The 27,904-nt window shown below is 43.6% G+C and overlaps 1 protein-coding gene across 1 annotated transcript in view; it reads right to left on the reverse strand.

Annotated features, from left to right (window-relative positions):
• The window catches only part of LOC138260178 (uncharacterized), a 199,833-nt gene that overhangs the window by 123,599 nt on the left and 48,330 nt on the right, over positions 1 to 27,904 (reverse strand). The window contains exon 3 of the mRNA XM_069208423.1: positions 22,809 to 23,061. Coding sequence (XP_069064524.1) covers positions 22,809 to 23,061 — 253 coding nt within the window. The remainder of the gene's footprint in view (positions 1 to 22,808; positions 23,062 to 27,904) is intronic.

Consider the following 27,904-nt stretch of genomic DNA (forward strand, 5'->3'; position numbering starts at 1 on the left):
GGTACAGCCGCCACCCCTATACCAGCACCGCCCTCCAAGCAGCCCCTCAGCATGTTTCTCGTGCCCGCTCACCCAGAGGGTGGGCATCTCCTTCGCCCCAGGCACCTCAGGCCCTGCCCCAGTCAGCCCTGCTGCCCTCAGTGAGGAGGCTATTGACCTCCTGAGATCCCTCTCCGTTGGGCAGTCAACCATACTGAATGCCATCCAGGGTCTAGCAGGGCATTTGCAACAAACAAATGCATACCTGGAGGGCATTCACTCTGGCGTGGCTGCCCATCAGAGAACATTCCACGCTCTGGCCAATTCACTGATGGCAGCCATTGTCCCTGTCTCCATCCTCCCCCCTCCAACTTCCTCTACCCAGTCCCAATCCCCTCAACCCCAGCCTATCCCAGGCACACCTTCAGACCTGAATTCACCCAAATGAACACACAGAAGTGGCTCAGGCAAACACAAACACAACACTTCATCCCACAGGCACTCACACAAGAACCATCCAGATGCAGATACACCAACATCCACTGCCTCTACTGTGTCCCCCTCCTCCTCCTCTTCCACCTCCCTCCCAGTAGCGTCTCCACTCACACCTGCATGCAATACATACTCATCCACTACCTCCATCACCAGCACGCCTATCACTACACACCCCTGACTGGCAGTCATCACCCCCACATCCATGCACATGTTCCCTGTGTCCTCTCCCACTGTGTCTGTGACCCCTCCTCCCAAAGTACACAAACGCAAGCACTCAGACACCCAATAGCTCCCAGCCCATGCACCTGTGCCCAAACACAGCAGTCTGACACCTCCTACATCCACTCCCTCTTCCTCCACTCCCAAACCTTCACCTTCTTCCCACCCCAGTATCCCTACAAAGCTTTTCCTCGCCACCATTGACCTATTCTCTACCCCCCGTCCTTCACTTCGGGCCGGGGTGGCCAGAACCCAGCCCAGCACCTCAGCCACCCAGTCCACGGACACTGTGGTTTCTGCAGCTACTGCAGGTGTGAGAGGCTCCAAGGAGGCACCCGTCAGCACAGCCAGTGTGCCAGCACCGCCTGCCAAGGCCAAGAAGGGGCCGACACCTAGCAAGGGCAAGAAGGGGACACCAGCCAGCAAGGGGAAGGAGGCACCACCAGCCAGCAAGGGGAAGGAAGCACCACCAGCCAGCAAGGGCAGGAAAAGAACACCAGCTGGCATAAGCAAGGAGGCACCACCATCTGCCAAGGGCAGGAAGGGGCACACAACACCAGCCATGGCACTTCAGCCGTCCGAAGCTGCAGGGGAAGGGCTGGAGCCACCCCCCACCACTGACAGCACCGCCACCTGCACCGGGGCCAGCACCGACACCTGCACCGCCAGCAGCACCACTGCCAGCAGCAGCAGCCCCAATGGGCAGCCGTCCGAGGCTGCCAGGGAAGGGCTGTAGCCTCCCTCCGCCACTGACAGCACCGCCACCCGCACCACGGCCAGCACTGCCACCTGCCCCACCGCCAGCACCGCTACCTACACCGACAGCAGCGCCTCTGCCAGCAGCAGCAGCCCCAGTGGGCAGCCGTTCAAGGCTGCAGGGGAAGGGCTGGAGCCTCCCACCACTACTGACAGCAGCGCCACCTGCAGCGCAACTGCCATCCACTGAGCAGCTGTCACCGTTGGTGAGCAGTGTGTAGTAGTGACTATACAGGCTGCAGTGAATCCTCTTCCCTGCAACACCTGTCGGTGTGACACCCAGGGGAGAGACTGTGACCTTGCACCATCCAGGATGAAGCACACTGGGCACAAAGCCCCCTCCAGAACCAGTAGAAGAAGGCATCCACTCACCCACTCCTTGACAGGATGAAGCACACTGGGCACAAAGCCCTCTCCAGAACCAGTGGAAGAAGGCATCCACTCACCCCCTCCTTGGCAGGATGAAGCACACTGGGCACAAAGCCCCCTCCAGAACCAGTGGAGAAGCCATCCACTTGAGAGACTGTGGCTTTGCACTCCCTAGGACCAAGCAGTGGGCAAACCACCCACTTGAGAGACTGTGGCTTTGCACTCCCCAGGACCAATTAATCAGCCATGGGAGGAGGTGGCGGATCGGTTCAGCAATTGTATGCTGGCAGTGAGTAAATGGATGAATACCAACTGGCTTAAAATGAACGCCACCAAAACCGAAATTTTATGTTTTGGACTTGGGAAGGAGCTATGGAACTCACGGTGGTGGCCCTCTGAATGTGGCACTTGCCCTGTGCCCTCTACTGTAAGTAGGAATTTGGGCAATCTGTTTGATGATCAGTTATCCTTCAAAAAGCAGTTTAACCACACGGTAAAGATCAGTCTATGGTCCATCAAAATGCTCAGAATTTTTTATCCTTATTTGTCATATGAATGGAGAGTATCCTCCATCTTACCATTGGTGATGTCCAAGGTGGAATATTGCAATGCCCTATTTCTCAATCTGGACAAGGTGCTGATTAACAGGCTTCAATTGGTTCAGAATCCTGCCGAAGGAGCGGTTCTTAATCTCCCTCGGCGGACATCAGTTAGAGAGAGTCTCAAGCAATTACATTGGCTGCCGGTGGCTCAGCGTATACAGTTTAAATCGCTCTGTTTAACATTTAAGGCAGCTCATGGGATTTGACCACGGTATTTGACTTCCAGACTTCACTAGTATGTACCTAAGAGAAATATGAGGTCTTCTCAAGCTTATCAGATTCAGGTCCCCCGAACCTATAAAGCTAAATGGGGGGATAAAGCCTTTACTGTGGCCGCTGCCAGAAGGTGGAATTTGCTCCCTTTGAAAATCAGGCAAGAATCCTGTTATTTGAAATTCAGGAAATTGGTAAAAACTTGGATCTTACCTCGTTAAAATCTTTCCCTGGTGTCTTATGACCTGTGTTTGTTTTTTCTTTTTCTTCTTTCCTTTTCTTTTGTCTATTTTATAATTCTTTCTTTCTCTGGGTAGTGCTGTTTATTGCGTCTTCTCTTTTACGCTCTCTCCTCCCAGTGCTTCGATGCTCTATTGAGTAGGAATGCGCTTTATAAATCTTGGAATACATACATACATACAAGCACTGGGCAAACCACCCACTTGAGCCCACTCCAGGCCAGTGGCGTTGTACCATCTTCCGGCTGAGGTGCCCCCCATTCCCTGTCCCGCTGAGGTGCCTGTGTTTTTTCAACTTTAACAACACAATGTCCATCAAGTTACGCTATCCCACAGCGTTTGTATTTTGCTTTGCTTTTGCCGCCCTAAGTGCGCCGGGTATGCCCAGACGTGGGTCCCGGGCTCACTGTGCCACTGGATTCAAGCTAGCCTGGCTGAGGAGGGGTGAAACCCCGAAACCGGTCCCAGGATGCTTGTTTCCGGTCCAGGGTGAACCTGGCCTGGCAGTTCGGGCTGGACTGTTCCCATGTGGAACAGGGTCAAGACTGATTTGCATATGGCTGGGTTCAAACTGGGGTGGCATGGTGAGCAAAATAATGGATGGATTAAACCCAGATCTGTGACTGGGGGTGAATGTTTGATTGGTTCCGCATTCCGTCCATCAAGTTACGCTATCCCACAGCGTTTGTATTTTGCTTTGCTTTTGCCGCCCTAAGTGCGCCGGGTATGCCCAGACGTGGGTCCCGGGCTCACTGTGCCACTGGATTCAAGCTAGCCTGGCTGAGGAGGGGTGAAACCCCGAAACCGGTCCCAGGATGCTTGTTTCCGGTCCAGGGTGAACCTGGCCTGGCAGTTCGGGCTGGACTGTTCCCATGTGGAACAGGGTCAAGACTGATTTGCATATGGCTGGGTTCAAACTGGGGTGGCATGGTGAGCAAAATAATGGATGGATTAAACCCAGATCTGTGACTGGGGGTGAATGTTTGATTGGTTCCGCATTCCGTCCATCAAGTTACGCTATCCCACAGCGTTTGTATTTTGCTTTGCCTGTGTTTTTTCAACCTGATGCCCCTGGAGTGTTCTCTCCGTATTGAGGCAGGAGTCAAAGGTGGCCTTGGCCTGTGTGTTATGGCCCCGTGGGCCACGGACATTTTGGAGTGGGCATTGTCCTTCCTTTTGTATATATTGTACATACTGTTTATTGATTTAAGGACGTATTTATCTAAAATTGTACTCTTACACTCATTTTAATCCATTCCTTTTGTCCTTGCGTTATTCCTGAGGGTTACGGGGTGTATATGTAATGTTGTTGCATCAGTTTGTGTGTATGGTATTGGGGGTGGGGGTGGGGGTGTTGTGTTTTGCGTGTGTGTGTCACTCTCTTTTCCTTCCCCCCCTCCATTGTGTGCTAGGTGCAGTACTCACTGCGGTCGTCTTCGCCGGCATTCGTGTTCCTGGTGTATAAGGAGGTACACCAGCATTGGAAAAATGTGCAGCTCGGGCTCCATGGCATCGTGGTTCTTCCTTGAGTGTCGAGAGGTGAGTAGTTTCCCTTCAGTGTACTGTTTCCGCCGTGCTTTTGATGGCGTTGGTACCGCCCCGGAAAAGCTGGCGGATAGGCCTGTTGTAATGCTGTGGGCGGTACATTGTCTTCCGCCTGCCTGTTGGCGGTTACCACCGTAGTGTTTGTTGCTACTGCCATGGCGATCGGAGTGTTAAAGTGTCTGTCTGTGTTGGCGGTTTCCGCCATGGTCAGTAATGGGCAGTATTACTGCCTCTTTATCACCGACCGGCAGGGTTGTCATGAGGGCCTAAGTGTATTGCTATTAACATTGGCTTATCACCATATTCAACTAAGGCCTGCTGTACTAAGCCTAATCCTTCCCCACAAAGCAACCATCAGGCACATAGTCATAAGGTTGCAAATGTATACATAATAAGCTGGCAAATCAAAATACCATCTCTCTTAACAGTGCTAAACAAGGACTCTAAAAGTGTAAGTTTTCTGTATCTATGGTTTGTCAGAGGAAGTAACAAACACCAAATAACATGCCTACCGATGTAATCAGTGAGATTCAATGAAGCAAAAAAACAATCTGTAGTCTTTAATTCAGAGGAATAACAATGAACCCCTAGATGCCTATCAACTTTCACATATGTGTTTCATAATCAATATGCCGGGACTACTGCCTTAATTGTCATAAACAAACAGGCTTTTTCCCAGTGTAATAAAATCCATCCCTAATATCTCACTTCAATATAGAGTAATAACATCCAACACTGAAATGCCTATTGACTTTAACATACATTTTGTTCACAATACATATGTCAGATCTATTGCCTTTATCATAAAAGTTCATACAGATGCACCCTAACCCCCTCTTCCAGTAATACACTGAAAGTTATTTTTTTAACTTTATTTTCATTTTATATATTAGTTACCTAACATTGCCAGAGCGATACAATCAGCAGCACTTGAAGAACAGTGGCAGGACACGTTTCCCACAGTCCAGTGTGGGAATGTTTTGATATACATGTAGTTCAATCTATTCAAAATTTGGGGCTCCCATCTAAAATCAGTTGGAAAATGTACTGCCCTATGCCCACCTAGTTACTTGAGAGCATGTACATTTTATGAGTTTACACTAAAAGTTATTTTTTGTTGATCACATAAGACCAGGCCACAGTGCTCTTTCAAGCCAGATCTAAAAGTCCATGTAGATTAGTGTAGCCCTGTGTACCCCATACTGCTCTCAAACAGTTATCTGAAGTCTGCAGTTAATTATAGAAGGAGTGGGAACTGGGGCTGCAATGCATTCTGCATGGGTGCCCTACTCACATCTGAGCTACTGCCAGAGAAAGATAAGCATCATAAATTATCTAGCTACCTAAGACTCTTTTATAGTATTGCAATGTAATGTGTGCCCACCTGTCAGTTCAAGCTCAGGCAGCTGGCTAAACAAAGTGATCACAACTGTGTGGAAGGTAAGTACTTTGTTAGAAGGACACACACCTTTCTTTTTGCTCATGTACCCCTGGTTCCCAAAATGTGGGCAGAGCCAAAGCTCCTATCTGCTGATGTCATATAATTGCCTGGTGATAGCTGAGTTATCAAGCTAGAACGTAAAAATGCACCACATGGAACTAAGCAACCCGTCCCTTCAAAAGCTGGTGTACTTCTTGCTATTGTTGAGCTCTTTAGACAGCTGCCACTGATGTATATTTCCAAGTTATTTGCAAAAGTAACATGGCATGTGGTCCTTAAAATATTGGGCTCCTTTGACCAATGTTTACTATATTGGACACACATAATGATTGCATTCCAGAGGACGCTCCCCCCAAGAGTTGTTGTGGTAAAGTTGATAAAGGGTAAAATTATGAATAGCGCAAAATGCCTCCCGTATGGTATAAGGTAGCACCCTTAACTATAAAACTTAAATGTGCCTCTCTCAAAAGCTCACAAGCACACACACACACACATACACACACCAATGTTAAAACTCCCTAATGTATTTAAAAAGTGAGTTCTATTTCTTCGTACAGCGTGTTTTGATAAGGGGCAGAAATCCCGAATGAAGCAGACACAAATGCACCAATCTGCAAAATATATCATGTGGTACTACTACTAATAATCTCACTTTGGACTCCACTGTCAAACCATTCAATCTCTTACTAAACTGAGTACCCAGCCAAAAGATTCCACACATCTGGCCACATAAACACCTGGTTCATTGTCTAAACCTCAAGTACCAGGCTGGATCCATGTTCAATGTCACCACTCCAAGTGGCAAATTAGATTAAGCTGACAGTCCATATGCATCCCTGTCATACAGAAGTCAGAGTATCCTAGAACCAAATGGTCCTGAGACTCATAATAAGCAAGAAACAAGGGAATATGGGAAGACGAAAGAGAAACACCAGACCTCTATACTTCAAGATGGACTGCAGCCCATAATGTAAGAGGGTAGCAATATGTATTTAGATACCTCTTACACACTTACACATGCACAGGCTACAGCACACACACACACACAGAATATCAAATGCCTTACATAAGGTAGATGATTTGACTCATTACTTTCAGACATTAATGTGTTCACATCCTAGGCTGGCACCGAAAGTTGCAGTGTGGCTCTCAAGACAGGAGCCACACTAAGTCAACAGATAGCATGGTCAGCAGGCAGGAGCTGGAGGGCAAATAGGAAAAGCAGAACATTCCACATGGAAAAAGGACTGAAGAAGCAAAAACCTGAAGAATTACAAAGGTGCCACGCTTAGTAGAGGGCTGAATAAAAACTGGAAAGGCAGACAAAAAGACCAACAAGCTCAGTTCCCCAAAATATTCTCCTCAATTTGTTTCCGCATTGTACCAATGCTGTCACTGATAAACCAGAATTCGAAGTGCAGAGGCCCTGTCATCCATCTTGATTGAGGACCACTCATTGAAGAACACCATGTTGGCTGCAATTCTGGGAAAGGACAGAGTATCTCTGACACAGAGCCACCATCGGACCCTGTCCAACCACCCCAACCCAACCATGATTGCCTCAGTGGCCAAGAATCCCCCACCTGCTTGCTGAAGTATATACCAACCTCTCCCACAGAGGAACCTAAAACAAACAAGGAATAACTCTGTCTCTTCCTGGGACCCCTGTGACTGTAGGTGCTCAACATACAACATTTGTGAAAGTCAAGCCAAGGAGTTACTCCTTCTACCGCTATGACAATAGACATGTACACAACATCCCTGTGAAGTGTAAACTGGTTATCTCCCTAAAACAATTTAGCAAAGACAATAATAGATATCCCAAATCATATCTTTAGTTCAAGCAGTAAGACACATGTGCAGTCTGCACAGAACTTAAACATCAATGTTTGGAAAATATTTGACACAAATACAACCTTCATATATGTGACCCAAGAACAAACTTTGTAAACACCTTGAACCATATACACAACTTTCCAATGCTTGTGTGGATTGAGAGAAAGGTAATCTTTCTCCGAAATGCACCTACTTTTTTCAGCAGCAACTGGGTAACTCTTTATCTACCACACCTGGGAGGTGGGGGATACACTCATGGGTACCAAACATGTATTTGCAGTCTGGTGGCTTTGATCTGAATGTGCAAGAGTATTTTGAATCTGTGGATCGGCACCCCTAGGGAAAATCCATTAGCATAATTGAAGAAGCAGAGGACTAAAGTGATTATGGTCTGAACATAGGGAATAACCTAAGGTGTGAGAAATTCGATTTGAACACCAGGTTTATCTGATGCTGAAGAGAAATTTTGAATTTCATAATTACTTACAGGTTTCTGACATTGTTGGTGTCAGTTGCGAAGATTCTTTTGAAACAGTTGAGCTCCAGGTGATGTATGCCGTGCACTGCAAGTGGCAGTGACCCAAGTGTGCAGTTTCAAGAAAGTTTCCAAGTTCACGATGACCGTGTCATTTCAGCATTATTTTAGCAGGTAAGGTTGAAGGAACTGACTATGTGCAGGAGGGAGGTATGTTAAGCTTTGAATTTTTCCGACTCGGTCATCCCATCTCTAGGGGGCGCTGTACAGGGACTGTCGGAAGCCTGGGAATCACCTTGAACAGTTATCTAGAGTTCCTTGCTGACTCTGGTTTGTTTCTCTTTTGACCATGGTATGCTTGTGTAGTACTACATTTGCTTCCTGGTACTGTAAATCCCATAATGCACAGCCTGGTAGTCAGGAAAGCCCGGATTCTGTTTCCCATTGTATTCTATGGGAGAAGTCCAGTTGCTCCTTTTCACCGGATCCTCTCCTCCAGGACTTGCAAGTATCTGAAACTACACACACCTGAGACCTCTCCTGTGCAGCCCAGCTTGGAACTGCTTATAAGCAGCTATTTCCTCAAGATCCCCGTCGTGCATTGGAGTTCAATTCCTTTGTGTTACAGACCCCTTATCGGATGGTGTTCCAGTTTTGTTCCTGTTCTGTTCCAGCTTGATCCTGTTTCCTGATTCTCTGCCCTGCTCCTGATTGTTCCAGCCAGTGTCTGCTCCCTATCTCTTAGCCTTGTACCTGTTTGTTTTTTCCAGAGCCTGCTCCCTGTTTCTCTGTCCTGCTTCTGCCTTGTTTCAGCCTGAACCTGCTCTCTGTTTCCCAGTCCTGTTTTCTGCTTATTCCTACACCCTGTATTCCAGCCCTGTCCTTGCCTGTTCCAGCCAGAGCCTGCTCTCTGTTTCCTAGTCCTATCAGTGTTTGTTCCAGCCAGAAGTTTGTGCCCTGTTTTCAAGTCCCAGTCCTGCCTTTGCTTCAGCCTGAGCCTGTTCCCAGTTCTTGCCTCTGTCTCTTAGTTTGTTCCCTTCTGTTTCCGTTTCTTCTTGGTTATTTGTGTCTGGTAAGTGTTATATCAGTCTTCACCAGTGTATACGTGTCCTCCTTTGTACTGGGGTTGGCTCCTGGTTTCCAGGAGGCAATTCCAGCCCCCCATCCTTGTCTAGTGTTATACATTGTCTTTCATGCCTAACAGTGACAGTGTGCTATTGCTGTTTTCTCAGGAATCGCCACTGTGTTTCCAGCTGGACCCACAAGAGTGTGTCTTGTGTATGTAAGTACTATCCTTGTTTATGCTCTAGGGTCCAGAGACAGAATCACTTCTGCTTCCTCCTTTCTATGGGGCTGGCAGGGTGACTATCTGTAAGAGCAAACAGCACAGAGACATTGACGTTCCCTGTCACTGTGAGAAGTTCTGCGCCTTACTCTGTGTGCAACCCCAGCGTGTTTGTCCATTAGTAATCTGTTTCCTGTTTGTTCACACAAGGGTTGCTCTGCTTTTACTTCCCTGTGCCTGCCCATAGCTGTCCTTTCCGTGTATGCCTTTATCTGCTCTTCTGTCCCAGTACACTTCCTCTTTAGGATATTCGGTGACCTTAAGGGGTGTCCCAACCAGAGTCCTGATCAGACCCGCCCGAAACCGTGACATGAATAACCATTGTGTGATGATGGATCCTTAAATAACACTGCATCAAAGAAGAAAGGAGAAAATATGGATGGAAATTATGTGACATCTTTGGGTGAGGTAAGACCTCATCTACTTTTTGCCAATACTCTACACTCAGAATTCACTCACTCTCTGCTGTATGGTGGGATGGTGCCAAAGGCCAATCAGAGGTACAATGTTAAAATTGCAGCTACTCTCTTTTGCTCTACCAAGGAATTGCATTAATTTGAGGTGTATATGAGGGAGGACATTATGCTTCAGCCAGATTGGAATCCAACTGGACAATCTGGGAATGATTGCTTTGCAAAAAGAAGTCAGATTAATGAATGAATGTTGATATTTCAAAGAGTTTGCCATTGAACATTCCTTAGGAGGACAAGCTGAGGTCAACTGGATCTGCAGTGTAAAGTCCGTATTTCTTTTAGGCGAGTGTGACGTGTTGCAGTCATGGGGAAGTCACCAAATGAGATACATATGTTACATCAAATAGGCTGTTGTGGTGGAGACAAAATACCCTTGAAGACTTGTGACAGGGTTTCAGTGGGGACCTGCTGTGCTCCTTGATTTTTTAAACTTTTAGAGATTATTTGTGATGAGTGGGTTGAAGGAGAGGAATCTAGTTACCCATCTATTGTGCTGCTTTTGAGTGACAGAGAATGTAATAACTGTTCTTTGAGGGATTTTGTCAAGCAATCTCTAACCAGGGCTTTGGTAATACAATGAGTTAAAACTGTACGACAGATAACCTGTGAGTATTTGATACAAGAATGGAAGCCCAATGGGCTGCTTGCTTTGATAGGTTTTATGGGATCATTGGTAAATGACTGAGTTAGAAGAAGGAAATCAGAGTTGCTGTCTAGAATGTGGCTTTGTTAGCAGTGGGGCTGTAATTTTAATTCTTTGCTATTTATGCCAATTTATCAGGGTGAAAAAATGGATTTTTAGTTGGGCTGAATAGTAGTCCACCATAAGTAGTAATCTCACTAGACTTGTTAGGTAAAGTAAATGTTTCAGTAATTTAAACCTGAGCTCAAGCCCTGGTAGCTACAGTACAGAGCAGACAGACATAATTTAAGAAAATGTGAAAAACATTTAGAAATGTTAAACAGTTAAAAAGATGAAAATGGAACACAAAGAAATTCTTTCTCCAAATGATAAAAATAGCTAATAATTCCATGGACAAAAAGACTCCAAAACAAAAAAAACCTGTAAAAATAGTGCTAAAAGGTGTAAACGCCGACCACGGTCATCTGGTTGAGGTTGATTGGGTTAAGGATACGTTTTCAGACCAACCATGATGGAGCACGGGTTTGAATACAAGGATCAGTTACATGTTGGTACAAAAATTACCTCCCAGCATCAAAATCAGCAAGTGACAGCAAGCAGTGGGCTAGCATTGGGAGAAGATGTTCAACGTCAACGGATTCTGGTGCTGGGACGGAACCTCGGCAGAAAAAGCTCTGGTGAAAGAAGTTTAAGCTTTTGTGCATCAAAGGTCTAAGCATCAACTGGTTCTACTTCATTGGCAGATATGAGGCACCTGAGGTTTGAAACTGAAGAGGGCTCAGCATTTACGGATTCTGGTTTCAAGAGAAGAATGTAGTGGGCACTTCTACAAAATCAGGCCCAGCTGCAATAAAACTCATTGGATCGACTGGGCATGCTCGTCCTGGTATCCCAATGGTTCTCCAGGTAAATAGATTATAGAAAGTTTCTAAGCCCAAGGTTTTCCCAGGCCATTAAGAGGAGTACACTTTGACATAGCACAGCCTACCTTTCCCTGTGCAGAGCTCCTGTGCCCATCCTAGAGGTGTGACCAGAGAAATAAGCATCCCTTCTTCTGTGGTCATTCAAAACTAGTTCTAAGGGCAGCACCTCTCCCACTGGGATTGGTGCCTGTCTGGCTAGAGAAACAGAGCAGGGGACATTCCCAGGTGTTAGCTACATCTGCCTATGATGCTCCTTGATTCTCCCCCACCTACGTCTATTAACCTCTTAGCTGCAGGGCCTTCCCCCCCCCCCAGTGCTGAGCCCTTTTTTGGCTATTTGGGGTAGTTCGCGCTTAGGCTTTCATAACTTTTTGTCCACATAAGCTATCCACGCCAAATTTACGTCCTTTTTTTCCAACATCCTAGGGATTCTAATGGTACCCAATATTTGGCTAAAAAACACATTTTCCCCACATTTCGGTGACAGAAAGTTCTGGAATCTGAGAGGGGCCACAAATCTCCTTCTACCCAGCGATCCCCCAAGTCTCCCGATAAAAATGGTACCTCACTTGTGTGGGTAGGCCTGGTGCCCCCGACAGGAATAGATCACACAACGGTCAATGTTGGTCCTTACATGAGGCAGCTGTTGACCCTGGGGTGATCCATTCCTGACGCAGGCAGTAGGTGTAGGCACTCAAGTGGGGTAGTGTTTTTATCAGGACAGGTGATGAATCACTGGGTGGTAGGAATTTTGTGGATCCCAGCATATTCCTGTAGTTTGTGTGACAGAAATGCGAGAAAAATAGAGTTTTTATTCAACATTTCAGCTTTGCAGGGTTTTCTGGGTAAGAAAACTTGGGGGAATCCACACAAGTCACACCTCTGTGGACTCCCCCGAATGTCTAGTTTCCAGAAATGTTTGGGTTTAGTGTGTTTCTCTATATGGCCGCCGAACCCAGGACCAAAAACACAGGTGCCTGCCTTACAAAATTAGTTTGTTTTTCGATAGATAATTTTGATGTCTCCACAATACGATTTGGGTGGTGGAATTTGGGGCTGCACTAAATTGGGGAGCTCCCAAGAGAGCACTCCCTGTCTCTGCTTGCCGCGCATTCACCTGCTCTCTAGGTTGGGTTAACCCACTATTACCTCGTTGCACAGACTGCTTGAGAAGGGACAGCAGGACTGTCCTCATCACCTCCCTCATAATTTACTGGAAGAGGAGTTATCGAATGGGACTCCTCCGACTGAAAAATCACTCCCAGAGTCTGCACCATTGTCCTATTCCTCAGATGCTGTCTCAGTATCTGATGTCTCAGTCTTTGATCCTATGTCAGAGCTGTCCTCTACAGTATAACCCGAGTGACGGCAGCAGTCATCCATCAAGATGCCATCTCTGCTATTGGCTAAACTGTTGCTCTAAAACACTAGCCTACGTAGACAGTCACAAAATGGATGGTGTGTGTGAGATACGTGCAACAGTAGAGGCCACCTTACCTGCGCTTCTTCCCTCAATCAGCACGTTCTTTCAAGACACTCAAAAAACACCTTGTCACATACCATTCGTCACAGTCTTTAGCACCTCCTGCGCCCAGTCCAACAATCATTATTGGTGCTCCCACTCCCTCCTCCTCGGATTCCCTCATTATCACCCAGCAGAAGTGCCCTTCATCTCTCCATAGCCGCCCTCCACCCTCACATACATTTAATTTGTATTATAGCGCAGGTAATGGCTGACTTTACTAATGTACTCAGCTATTTACATAAAATACAGATTTGCTCTTTGCAGTAGGCATATAAACCTTCTGCGCTTCTTTATGGCACTAAAACTGCGCCACTAGACAAGTCTGACCCTTTTGTAGCAGAAACATAATCACAATACTTACTTGACTTTTTTATTGCTGCCTAAAAGCTACAGTTGAAAAGCGTCAGTTGAAGTATGTGCATTGCTTTGAAGACGCAAGCTGCAACTGCAAGACAACTGGTGGCAAATCTATATATATATATATATATATATATATATATATATATATATATCACTTTTATATGTGGGTCTGGTTTTTCTGGGGGCCGATCGCAGACCCCAGGGAAACCACACACGTATTGACAAAAGTGATATATATATGTATATATATATATATATATATATATATATATATATATATATATATATATAGATCTATCTATAGATATATCCATGTAGATAGATATATCTACATAGATATATCTATATATATAGATCTATCTATCTATATATATATATATATATATATATAGATGGATCTATATTTTTTTTAGTTGTTGTATGGTTTCCTTGGGGGCCAAAATGGCCCCCAGGGAAACCCAACAACAACTAAAAAAAATATTGCCCCCACAGGGGGTCGCCCTTCCCACGGGCGACCCCCCTGTCCATTTTTTTTTATTTTTTTTTTTTTTTAAATAAAATTTAGCCCCTGCGCCCCCCCCAGGGGGCACCTACCTTTAAAAAAAAATATATATATGCCCCTGGGGGGTGGGGCGGCCCGTTTTCCGAGGGGGCCGACCACCCCAAGTGAAATCCCTGGTGTCTAGTGGTGTTTCCTGGCCCCCGATCGCAGCTATGCTGCAATCGGGGGCCAGGAAACACTTTCAGGAAGGCCTCGTAAGAAAGGGGAGCGTCTCCCCTTTCTTACGAGGCCTTCCCGAACGCGGGGAAGGCCGTTTGTGGCCGTTTTCCCCATTGGAGCAGGAAGCGGCCGCAAGGCCGCTTCCTGCTCCGATGGGGAAATCCACAAAGTGACGTCAGCACGCCTCGCAGCGTGCTGATGTCACAAAAGGGCGGGTGGGGAGCAGGGGAGCGACGCACCCGAGGATTCATTAACCCCCTCCCTGGTGTCGGCCACTGGTCGTGACCCGCACCAGGGAGGTAGTGCGGGCGTCGGCCAGTGGCCGACGCCCACATTCAAGTGGTTAAAGAGGGGCTGTAGACGTTTGGAAAGAAGATGGAGAAAAACTTATGAGACATCACTGAAAGCTGAATACAGGAAGGCCATTAGATTGTTTCATGCGGAAATTAAATCAGCACAAAGCATTTATTATGTTACCAAAATAGAACAGAGCTCTAACTCTCCTAAAGAGACATTTCAGCTACTAAGAGAAATTGCCCATCCACACTCATATAGATTCTGGGGAAGATTCTCATAAACATAGTAACAATCTGGGATCATTTTTTCAGCCTTCCTGAGTGGCACTAACAGTTCCCATACTCTTAAGGAGGAGGGTATAAACTGCACCGCAGTGCTCTCTCAGTTTCTGCCTCTCTCTTCAGAACTAGTCGCAACATTACTGGATTCCCTCAAATCTGGTTTCCCTTGGACCCAGCACCTCCCACTATTTTAGTGCTGGGTTCATCGGTTATAGTCCCTATTTTGACTGATATGTTGAATCTGTCATTGTCCAGCAGTATTATTCCCCATCAGTGGAAACATGCTATAGTAAAACCTTTGCTCAAGAAACCTAACCTAGATACATCCGTGCTTAATAATTACAGGCCCATTTCCTTGCTGCCAGCTCTCTCCAAGATATTTGAAAAATATGTGAACACGCATCTCTCCAATTTTCTTGAGGACAATGATATTCATCATCCTTCCCAGACTGGCTACAGACCTCTACACAGCACGGAATCAGTGCTGATTGGAGTCACTGAGGAGATCAGGAAGCGTCTTGATCAGGGCCTGGTGTCAGCGATTATTCTTCTAGATGTCAGTGCCGTTTTTGACTCTGTGGATCACAGCATTCTACTTAAAAGAATGAGGGAGACTGGAGTGACAGGCAAGGCTCTGAGCTGGTTATCCTCTTTTTTAGAGGCAAGATCATTTCAGGTACTAGACTGTTAGTTTCTCTCCAGCTGCTTCAATAGCAGCCGGGGGGTGCCTCAAGGCTCGTCACTTAGCCCTACTTTATTTAACATCTATATGTCACCATTGGCAAAGATAGTGGAGCCATATTGTCTTTTACTAGTTTCATACGTGGTTGGTACCCAGCCGGTAGTCTCCTTCTCAACTGAGCAGAATTAATCGGAGACAGCTCTTGCCCCATCCCTAAGGGCAGTGTCCAAATTGATGTCTGAATGTAAACTCAAGTTAAATGGGGATAAGACAGAGGTCATGATCCCAGGCCAACTTTCTAAGACAAATTATATCTCTACTATGCTTCACTCCTTAGGTGAACTGCCCCCTCCAAAGGAATATATCAAGTGCTTAGGAGTATGGCTCGACCCATGGCTAACCATGGACAGTCAGGCTAAGAAAATCTCTTCCACCTGCTTATGTATACTAAGACTCCTCAGAAAGGTGTTTAAAATACTTCCATCCATTGCAAAGAGGCTCATCATTCAGGCACTCATCATTTGTCGCCTGGATTATAGTAATGCCTTGTACCTCGGTGCGCGAAATATGTTAAAAGGAAACTACAGGTGGTGCAAAACACTGCCGCCCACCTTTTTTTTAATATACCTAGACACGAATCGACCAAATCAGCTCTCTCTACTTTGCAGTGGCTCCCAGTTGAGCAATGGATAAAATTTAAAATGCTGGGTTGCATTCACAGAGCCCTCTATAAAAAAGATCCCCTGCTTTAGCGAACTCTTGCCTCCTTTCAAAATCGTGCTAGACATCTCAGGTCCTCTTTGGCGGCTCGAACCGTAATCCCTTTAATAAAAAAGTCTAAATGGGTCAGAAGCTCCATGGCCTATCTTGTTGCTAAGTTGTAGAACTCTCTGCCCATAGGCCTACGACTAACCAGCCACGAATTGTCGTTTCGTCGTCTGCTTAAAACTTGGTTATTTTGATCTTCACCCCCAGTTTGCATTCTGAAGATTTCCGTATATCGCTGGGAGGCATTTGGGTACCCATTCACTCCATAAATCCTCATAACATAACATAACATATGATAAGGTAGACGTCTTTGAAATAATTAGAATTCTGGACAGTACCAAGATGGTCATCTTGTTGGAGGAACAGAACACCTTCCCTTACCTAAGGCCTTTGTCTAAGCTCAGGGAGCAAGTTCACACTTCACAAAAGTGGCTATTCAGCTCCTGAGTAAAGTTGGAAGCCAATGCAAAATGGCCTCTAGAGGCTTTAGGCAGGTAAATTGTGACTAATTAAAGTACTTCTGTAAAATATTCAGTAAAATCCCTTCTTTACCAGTGAATTGGGCTAGCAGTATATATTTAAAAGAATTCAAGATTGAACTTTGAGCTGGTTCCTTCATTGACGACGATAACATTATTAATCTTAGTATTGTATCCCAATACTTTCCTACAGAGTAAATACCCCTGCTACAGTGAACATATATTTTAGGGCCATATTACTGTATGGACATGCTTAACATTAATCTTTTCCATGCCTTACTTTTAAATACCATGCACACTGCCTTATCGGCATTGAAGGCCTAGTTCAGGGTGACATTAATATTTAAAAGGAGTGTTTAAGCCTGTCAAAAATGGATTTTTGACAGGTTATTTTTGTCACGAATAAGCACTGTCTGTATCAACATGGATACCTAAGTTCAGGACAGCTTTGGCAGGAGGCGAAGTATGGCTCATGACCTCTGGCCAAGATGAAGGATTCCTTTTATCTATAGAATTATTAGTAATGAGAAGCTCTGTTTTTGAGAGATTCAGTTTCAAAAAGATAGAGGCAATCTCACAATACTTGGTTGTTAGCACCTCTGTGAGTGTATTTTGAACCAAAGATCAATGAGACTAAATTAACTAGTTGGTGGAAAGCATTAACATTAGTTGCTTGTCACTGACATACATGTAAAAGTCTTGCATAGTTTTGCTGTAGTTTTACATATTTATGCAACAGCAAATCACATGGCATATGGCTACCCCCATAGAGCATAGTCCTCACTGCCAATTTACTTCAGTTGTGACAGATGGAGAGCATAATCAATGGTCTTGAAGGTGGTGTGCAGGTCTAGGAGGATAAGGGATGCAACACCATTTCTACCAGCAAGAGAAGGTCTTCTAATACAAAGATGACAAATAGTTCATGCTATGCTTGCTCTAAAGGCTGTCTGGATATGACATTGAAGGTTTTTGTTTTCAGTAAATATGTGTATCTTGGACGAAAACAGAATTTTCAAAAGATTGAGCCCATTAGATCAGGCAGAAATTACTGGAATCATCTGGGGACACATGCATTTTAACAATGGTTTAGACATTGATGTTTTCCATTAGGGGTATTCCTCGCCTTGGTTTAGGATGCAGTCAAACAGAGAGACATCCTCCTGAACCTGAAAAGGCCTGAACTGTAGGATTATTTTGGCTGTTCAGATGTCAGAAGGAGGTCCTGAATTCCTGGAAATGAGATTTTCTTAATTACATCTGTTGTGGTAATCCCTCAAGCTAAGTCAGTTTACAGTATCCTCTGTTGGGTTGGAGATTTAGGTCCGGCTTGATTTGCTTCCTGGTCATGCTTATCGTACAGTATAGAAAACACAGGAAATTTGTAAAAAAAATATTGTAAAGAATCGAACAGACCATGAAAACATAAGGACTCTAAAGTGGTATTGAGGGACTGGGAGTAGTATTTGTTCCCAGTTGGGAGATTGAGCAATATGTACTGATTACTTCAGAGTAGTAAGCCCCTTAGAAAACTATGGGTTAGTTCTAGCATCAGGCATGTTATGTAGAAATAGCTACACAGGATTTTGATAAAGAAGTGGGGTGAGATTGCTGAAGGTGCTGATTCTTGTCCTATAGCTAGACCATGATATCATCAGCAAACATGAATAGTTTGTGTCCCATCTTCAAAACATAAAAAAATGATGTCTTCTTTATAATAAATCTTTATGTGTTTACATGTTTAATTTAAAAAAGCATGGCGAAGGGACATATCTGCCCCTTCTTCAAGGGTCATTTCTTTAGATTTGTGCTAAGTAAAGAAAATCCTTTTGGATAGTGCATCAAAGCTTGCCATTTGCAATTTTACGTATCTGTGTCATATGTCCGTACTGAGTAACAGTTTTTTTTAAATGAAGGAACAGCTTGTTTTGTTGAATGTTCTCTTTAGTCGAGAAAATTTGCTAAAGGGCTTCTTGCTTTTCCCATTTTTTCAACAAGGTGAGTTCCCTTATAATTTTGTCAAACCCTTATCTTCCTTTTATAAAGCCTGATTGATCTGATCTTTTTAAGGAAGAGTGAGTCCCTTGTAGCTGGTTAACCAGTATTTTCGCAAACATGTTGCACCAATTATTGTTAAAGCTTTTGGTCTATATCAGGTATACCTGCTTTTGCCCTTACTGTTGCATGTGACCCTGTGATCTTATATGTCACCATCCCTTGCTTTATAAAAAAGTAAAATATATTTCTTAGAGGTTTGATCAAGGCAGTATTGAAGGTTTCATAAACGTTCTAAAATAATTCCATTTGATTTTGGTATCACTGTGATCTTTAGACCCTAAAAGGCTTCCTAGGTTTTAAATGATGTATAGATGTGCATGTCTCTGCAGGTATGTTTCTGCTGTCTAAATGTCTGTTTGCCTTCTTATTTACCATTGGCTGTAACCTTTGTGATAGAAGATGTGAACTTTTCTAACTTCAAGTTTTTATACAATTGATTACCTACAACATTTTAGATTGTGGAATCTGTTCAATGCCAGTACGTTGTTTTCCAAATCTTCTTTTTCATGACATTATTAAGTCACAAGGATATTATTTTTCTTTGTAGGTGGTGAGTGTTCTTAATTGTTTCTTAATCTGGATTTATTACCTTTCTGTAAAATGGTCTGTCAGTATTTAGCTGAGGTTCCGTCGTATATTTTTTGTCATTTGATACATTTGTGGATGCCCTAGACCGATTTGGATTATCACTGTCTCTGTTCATGACCACACAAAACCCCCTCCCACAAGCATAGCTCCTTCTGCACAATCCATCAGTGTGCAGAGAACATCTTTAATTAGTTCCTACCTTATAATGGGTCCGTAGATGGATACCAATTCAATTTTGAACAGTGCTACAGAGTATTAGGTATCTACCTTTTTAACTTTAAAGTGATTTATATTAATAGTGAGGAACAGCTATGTACAAATATACTCTTAAATAATTTTTAGCCTAATTTTCTGTAGCAGGATGCATCATGCTTCTCATTTCCATTGCCAATCATCTTCTTGCAGAGACACTATTTCCGCCCCTATTTCGATCAGCAAAGCGCTCATACCTTGTCTTTTCTATACAGAGTTTAAATCGTGCATTTTCATTAACAAAACTGTACACATTTTCTAAACAGGAAAAGGCTTCTGCACAGCTTGTCATCTTCAGATCACTCTCATGCCTCCTTAAAACCACCTCTCCCCCATGCCATCTTATTTTAGGGTTTTATTCTTTCCCTGCCCACTTTACAACACAGTTTCACCTTAAGGATGACCTGTATTTTCGATTAACACGTAGAATGGATCAAGCACATGTGGGCTCGTGTACTGGTTACTCCCACAAACTCTCTGTCTACAGAATATTAACTTTTTGCTGAACTGGGACAATGTTGATCTTTTTCCCCATCGACCCATGAAATATATTCACCAACAATGCATCTTTCGTATATTCAGCTCATCTACTTTAAGCAAGTGTTGAGTGTAAGACATCCTGTAATGAGACTCTTTCTCTGCCTTAGTGCTTTAGCAGTGATTGACCCCTGGCTTCCTCAATGCAAATGTTATGGAATGAGGACATTTTGGTTAGCACATCTCTTGGCCTTTTCCTGATCTTTTGGGTATGAGTCTGTCCCGTTATTCTGGGTCTATTTTTATATTGTCATTTGACCAAAATTAATTGGAATGGAGATTTGAGCTAGCCTATGATACTAGGCACTTCATCACCCTCTTACAATTTGCAAATGCAGCTGTTTATTCTGCACCTTGTGTAACATATTCTCATGTTTTTCCTATACCCCCTGTAGCTGGTCCCCCACCTGATGAATTTTAATGTAATTTTCTATTCTACCTCAGTGATGCGCTTCATTGCAATTTTGGTTTCAGCTACATTGGCACACAGTGCTTCAATTTCTTGATGCTGTTCAAGAGTTCTCTCTTAATAAATTACAATTAATTTCTGGTTTGTTTTTCTTTGCTTCTGATATGCAGTAAGGGCATCTCATACATTAAGTTATTGTGCTTACAGTATTCATTTCTCCTTCAACTTCTATATTTGTCTTTTTCTTTTGTGCTTGCATATAACTGCTCACAGATCTACAACTGTGTTTTTTCAATATTTTTTTTCTCAGATTATGGCTGGGTTATTGTGAAACCTTCATGCAATCCTTTAAAGGCCCCTCACTTCAGTCAGATAAGCGGTGAAAAATTGGGACAGTTGCCAATAACCACAACTCGATTTTACTTATTTATTCAGTGATCAGCCCACTGTAGACCTGTATTTTTTTTTAGATTGCTTCTTTCCATCTGCTTTCGTGCCTAAAAAGGAAAATACCCTTTGTTCCTTTTAACCTTCCAATATTTGTCATTAATTGTTCTAAACGACTGTTACAGTGCTCGCTAATAAGCTGCTTCGATGCATTCTCTATTGAGTTAACTTAATTTACAAGGTTGCTATCGTGTTTTTGGCTAATGTGCAGCTTCTAAGCCATTATTTTTGTTTCTAAGGGCAAGATGTAAAAAGCTTTTTTTTAAATCGCGTAATCGGGATGTTTGCAACAAGAAAAAAGCAGTTTGCGATGCACGGACCCAATTTTGCGATTCGGTAATCTATTAACTGAATTGCAAAAAGGGTTTGCGAGTCGCAATTAGGAAGAGGCTTTCCCTTCCTAACTGCGAGTCGCAGTGCAATGTATGATTGTTTTGTGACCGTGAATGAAACAATGAATGAAACAATTGTAGTTAGCACCAGTTTTGAATTGGTGCTAACCTGTTCGCAAATAGGAAGGGGCCTCCACGTGAATGGATGCGAAAATATTTTTTCAGAGCAGGCAGTGGTCCCACGGACGACTGCCTGCTCTTAAAAAATGAAAAAAAACACCTTTTCTTGTTTTCAAAAAAATGGGTTGCATTTAAAAAAAATAAAAAAAATAAAAACACTGCTTTATTTAAAAGCAGTCAAAGACATGTTGGTCTACAGTCCCCAGCAGGCCACCATCGCTGTGAGTGCACTATTCCCAATGGAATCGCAAATTGCGACTTAACTCATGAATATTTATTAGGTAGATCATTTGCGACCCCATTGGGAATCACAAACAGTGTCATTGACACTGTTGTACAGCAGGTTTTGAGTCACTTAGACTTGCAACTTGAGAGTTGCAAAACCTGATATTTGTACACGTTTCCCTAAGTGAGTTCCCCAAACCTTCACTATGGGCATCGACCAGTAGGGTTGGCCAACACTGGAGAGATAAGCTCTCATTTTCCATTGTATGGTAATCCCATCGCTTCATGCTTTCTGTCTTTCCCAGATGTGGTTTAATATGATGAGAACATATTTGCTGAAATTAAACAAGTCTTCAGGGACATTTTCTCCACAGATATTTGCCCACAGGGTTCCTACGGTTCTTCCCATATGATGTAAGAGAAAAGAATAATCTTTTGAAGTCAAAATAATTGCTCCTCTGTCACACAACTTCCCAGCTTCTTGTTATCACCACGCCCCCAAAAACCTGTTTTGTGAACACTGCTTCTGAGTCATGTAATTTTCATTTATATTTATTTGTGTGAAAGAAAATATATTAAGAGGAAGCAAAGAAATTTGGGCTTATTGATACCCTGAACTAGTGGAACATTGCTGTCAGTATATTTAAATGCATTTTCTGATTGAGAGGAGAAGATGCAGTTCATGGGTATGCTAAAAGATCGATGGCTTGAAATTAAAAATTAGTATCTTTGAGATTTTTTTTCAATTATTGGAAAGACATCAAAACCATGTATCTATCTCCTTTGGAAAGCAAACTAAATACGCATTAAACATGCAGAACCTTACCTTTTGTTTATTTTTGAAAATATATATATCATGTAGTGGAATCATTTTATTAACATTTCAAATCGTTATTACCACGTTGAAAAAATAAATTATAACCACTTGATAGCAAAACAGAATTCAAAAATGGTTCTGTTGGAAAACTTCACATTGTAGCTGATGATATGAGCTTGATTCTGTATCTTTCATAATGCATTCAATCAAAAAACTAAGTTAGAAATAGCTCAATGTTGACATAAAAAAAAACCTTGATATCAAGGGCTCGAGTCCCTGTTGTTTTAAGTGACTTACCCCAAGGAGAACATCCACTAAAAACACTGCCAGAGGGTCAAGCACTGTCCAGACTCCCATGGCGATGATCATTTTTGACATGAAGGACAGAGATGAAACATATACCAGCTGACAGCACCATCTGATCAGGACAAGAAGAAGCATGACTGCATTCAGGCTTAAAGGCCCCACCACCACCATGCCCAACTCTTCTCGAGTGTAGAGGAGGGAGGCCTGGTAGCGCAGCTCAACGGTATGAGCGTGAAGCTGGAATCTGCAACGAGAACAAAAGCCATTCACTCGTGGTGACACAAAAGAGGGTATGTGTTTTCATAAACACTAATGAAAATAAAAGTCTCTTTGTTGCCTTTTGCATTTAAAAGAAGTTAAATTTATAAGTCATAGGTAGATGATAACAGTACCCTAGTTTCATATTTTTACAATTCACAAGAGGGTAAATATAGAGGTCAGAAGCTTACATTGATAACTCACATTAACTCATTTTGTAGAATTTACAAAATCTGAAGTTGCACACTATTAAATTCTATCGATGTCATGTGTATATACATAAACCCCAAACTGACACATTTTCCAACTATGCTGTACCCACTGAGAGCTAGAGTGAAGGGATGAATATTTAAATATTACTTTCCTTTTTTCTTTTTCTGATCTTTCCCTACTTTCCTGAAATATTGTGAATTTGTGAAGTACTTTTAATATATTTATTTTTTATTGAGAAAGAAGTATCAAAGATATCAGTTCATTACAGCACAGAAGTGAATTAGCCCGTGGAAGCATCAACTAATTACTTCGTTAGACACATAACATTAAGGGGCATATTTATACTCCGTTTGCGCCAAATTTGCGTCGTTTTTTTCGACGCAAATTCGTCGCAAAACTAACGCCATATTTATACTTTGGCGTTAGGCGCGTCTAGCGCCAAAGTATGAGGAAAGAGCGTAATTTTTTTGCGTGAACGCCTTCCTTGCGTTAATGAGATGCAAGGTAGGCGTTCCCGTCCCAAAAAATGACTGCGACACAAATGCGTCGTATTTATACTCCCGGGCAAAAATCACGCCCGGGAGTGGGCGGGGCAAAAAACCCCGCATTTGCGCCTCTTTTTAACGCCTGGGTCAGGGCAGGCGTTAAGGGACCTGTGGGCTCAAAATGAGCCCACAGCTGCCCTCCCATGCCCCCAGGGACCCCCCTGCCACCCTTGCCCACCCCAGGAGGACACCCAAGGATGGAGGGACCCATCCCAGGGACATTCAGGTATGTTCAGGTAAGTATAATTTTTTATTTTTTTTATATATTTTTTTGGCATAGGGGGGCCTGATTTGTGCCCCCCTACATGCCTCAATGCCCAATGACCATGCCCAGGGGACATAAGTCCCCTGGGCATGGCCATTGGGCAAGGGGGCATGACTCCTGTCTTTACTAAGACAGGAGTCATGTAAATGGCGTCTGGGCGTCGTTAAAAATGGCGCAAATCGGGTGGAGGCGATTTTTTTGCGTCAACCTGACTTGCACCATTTTAAGACGCCCTAACGCCATTTTCCCCAACGCCGGCGCTGCCTGGTGTACGTGGTTTTTTTCCGCCCACACCAGGCAGCGCCGGTCTGCTAGCGCCGGCTAACGCCATTCAATAAATACGGCGCCGGCATGGCGCTTCAGAATGGCGTTAGCCGGCGCTAAACTTTTTGACGCTAAACTGCGTTAGCGCAGTTTAGCGTCAAAAAGTATAAATACAGGCCTAAATATTAGAGAGTCACATAAAAAGAAAATGTAGTTTAAAGTGTGAGAGGGTAAGGAGCAATAATTTCATGTTGCAAGTGTCTGTTTAAAGAAAATTATAGGGTGGACCGTTGCCCTCATATTAGACCTGTCCATTACGGTTTTGTATAACTGACATCTGTAGTCCACATAAACCAATAAATTCATTCCCCCAGACCGTACTTGTTGGTGGCATTTGCTCCAGCCACAGCTGAGCAACCTGTAGTCAATCTAAGGTGAGTGCTGCAGATATAATTCCGCAATCTATACTTAGATAAATATAAAAGTATCAATTTAGATGAACGGGTTAATAAACGTACCTAGAAGCTTGCTTAGTTCGAAGACTTGTTGCAAGTACCTCGGCAATGAAAAAAGATATGTGTAGTTTCTACATCAGTTTGAGACAACAAAAGCAAATAGAATCATTCCAACATCCCCATGAGTGCAACTCATTAATTAATTAATTTGGAATGATGAATTTTAAGTTGAAGTACATTCAATCTTTTGTGACTCCTTGGTACATTTGCTCTATTTTCTTTATTTTAGAGAAGTTGGTAAAGGCAGTTAGAAATTGGGTCTCTAGTTGACAGAGTTGTTCACCCTTGTCTAGGTAGTGACCACAATCCTAGTCAGGGTAAGTCACAACACAAGCCACTTTATCCTGTGCTCACCCTCTGGTAGCTTGGCACAGAGCAGGCAGGCTTAGTTTAGAAGGAAACGTGTAAAGTATTTGTGCAATAACTCATACAGTAACACAGTGAAAACACCACAAAATACACCACACAGGTTTAGAAAAAAAGATAATATTTATCTGAATAAAATAAAGTCAAAACAATGAAAATCCAATGTACACAGCAAAAGTCATTCATTTTATAGATTAAATCCCACTAAAGTGCTTAAAAACTCAATAGCTCGAACTGGGAATATCACAGTGTCATAGACGGAGTTGTTCCCAATAATCCAATGCCACACGCACCAGTCACAGAGTCTCATGGACCCCCCCAAGCACAGTACCTTTGAAAACGAAGAAACAAAGACGTTGCCAGTTGTGGAGGTCGGGGTGGCATCAATCCCTTACAGTGTCCGGGGAGGAGAGACATCGGTTCCGTACTGTGAGGCACAGGAGGCGAGGCTTCGGGTCCATCCAGTTGCAGGGGGAGCTAGTGCAGTGTCGGTGGTGAAGAGTTAGTTCCTTTGGAACTGGCGGGGTCGATTAATTCAGTCGGTCAAGATTTGATGAGTCAACTTCGCAGTGTTACGATCACACTATGTGACTTCAGCAGCATTGTGGCAACGGCGGACTTGCATTGCATGCTTGGTCGTTGCTTGCAGCGAGGTCCACAGGGCGGGATCATCTGCAGCATTGGTGCTGGCATCTCTGAAGTCATTCCTGGTGTTGCTGGGGTCAGAAAACTAGCTGAAAGCTAGCTGGTGAATTCTTTGTTGGCCCTGAGACTTTAGAACAGGAGGCAAGCTCAATCCAAGCCCTTCAAGAGCACTTTTGGGGAAGGCAGTGTCCTTTCAGCAGTCAGAGGCCAGCAGGCAACAGTGCAACAGCAGGGCAGCAGTCCTTCTCAGCAATGCAGTCCAGATGAGTGCTTTAGGCAGCCAGGCAGTACATCTGACAGAGTTCTGGTTTAGGTCCAGAAGTGTCTGATTTGCTGGGGTCAGAGACCCAGAGTTCTGGTTTAGGTCCAGAAGTGTCTGATTTGCTGGGGTCAGAGACCCAGTTTACATACCCAAAATGCCTTTGAAGTGAGGGAGACTTCAAAGAGTGGTTTTGAAATGCACTAGTTCCCCTTTCAGCCCAGTCCTGTCTGCCAGGACCCCTGTAGGAGGTTATCAGTCCTATGTGTGAGGGCAGGCCACTGGCCTTTGAAGTGTAAGAGAGAGCCCCTCCACCCTTCCTGCCCAGGGAGACCCATTCCGAATTTAGATGAATGCAGATGTGACTGAGTGTCCGTGTTTATAGTTGTCTCAGTGGACTGCATAAGGAGAGCTGTCAACTAGCACAGACCAGATGTGGATTGGAGACAGTGCTGTCAGGCACAGATGGCAGTATGTGCAGAGAAATGGCCACTGTCTAAAAGTGGCATTTCTAAAATAGTAATATTAAATCCAACTTCACCAGTAAGCAGGATTTTCTATTACCATTCTGGCCACACTAAACATTGCAGGGGTACGCCTTCCAGATCAGAATCTACCACTTAAAAGTATATGAGGACAGTTCTAATGCTAGTCTATGAGAGGAACAGGCTTCACAGTAATGCAAAATGTAATTGTGAGTTTTTCACTACCAGGACATGTAAAAAACATAGGTACATGCCCTGCCTTTTACTTACAGATCACCCTGCCCTATGGGTTACCTAGGGCCAACCTTAGGGTGACGTATATGTAGAAAAAGGGGAGTTTAAGGTTTGGCATGACGTTTTAAATGCCAAGCCGAAGTGGCAGTCAAACTGCACACACAGGCCTTGGAATGGCAGGCCTAAGAAGGGTTAAGGGGCTACTTATGAGGGAGGCACAATCAGTGCTGCAGGCCCACTAGTAGAATTTCATTTTTAGGCCCTGGGCACACGTAGTGCACTTTACTAGGGACTTACATGTAAATTACATATGCCAAATGGGTATGAGACAATGTTACCAAGTTTTTGGGAGAGAGCTCATGCACTTTAGCACTAGTTGGCAGTGGTAAAGTGCTCAGAGTCCTAAAGGCAACAAAAAATAGTTCAGAAAAAGAAGAGGAGGAAGGCAAAAGGTTTGAGGTCACCCTCTAGAGAGGGCCATTTTCCAACTAAGGCTTTTTGAGGCTCTCAGACCATCTGTCAGCTACAATTTGTAGACTATTGGTCTCTTGCTTTTGTAATAAATGATAGGTCAGAACTTTTATCCATTTGAGTATAGCAGAGGCTTAAGATTCTATGTATTTTATTTGATTCAACTGTAATTTGGAAATTTAAATCTTCGTAACGTAACCATATCTGTAAATGCCTAAAACAGTCTGGATTTAAGTATATCAAGCGAAGCGGAAGGTGCAGTTGAGAGGATCTCTAACTTTTTGTGAAGAAAATACATTAATATTGGTTTCTCTCCATGAAAAGGGGAATTTGCAGTTACTATCAAAAGAATTATAAAAGAGTTCATAAGCATGAAGATAGAATATCAAGGTAAATTTTGTAGGATTCAATTGGAAAAGAATCAGGGTCAGAGGCTTTGCCCAAGGAAATATTCTTAATCACTTTTTCTACCTCCTGTTTAATTATGGATGTTTCTAATTCGGAAAAGTTTATCGGCGTAACTCGAAATAGCTTAAATTCTTATATGTAGTTATGGATCAGGGCTTG

This window comes from Pleurodeles waltl, chromosome 2_1, assembly GCF_031143425.1.
Source record: "Pleurodeles waltl isolate 20211129_DDA chromosome 2_1, aPleWal1.hap1.20221129, whole genome shotgun sequence".
Lineage (NCBI taxonomy): Eukaryota > Metazoa > Chordata > Amphibia > Caudata > Salamandridae > Pleurodeles > Pleurodeles waltl.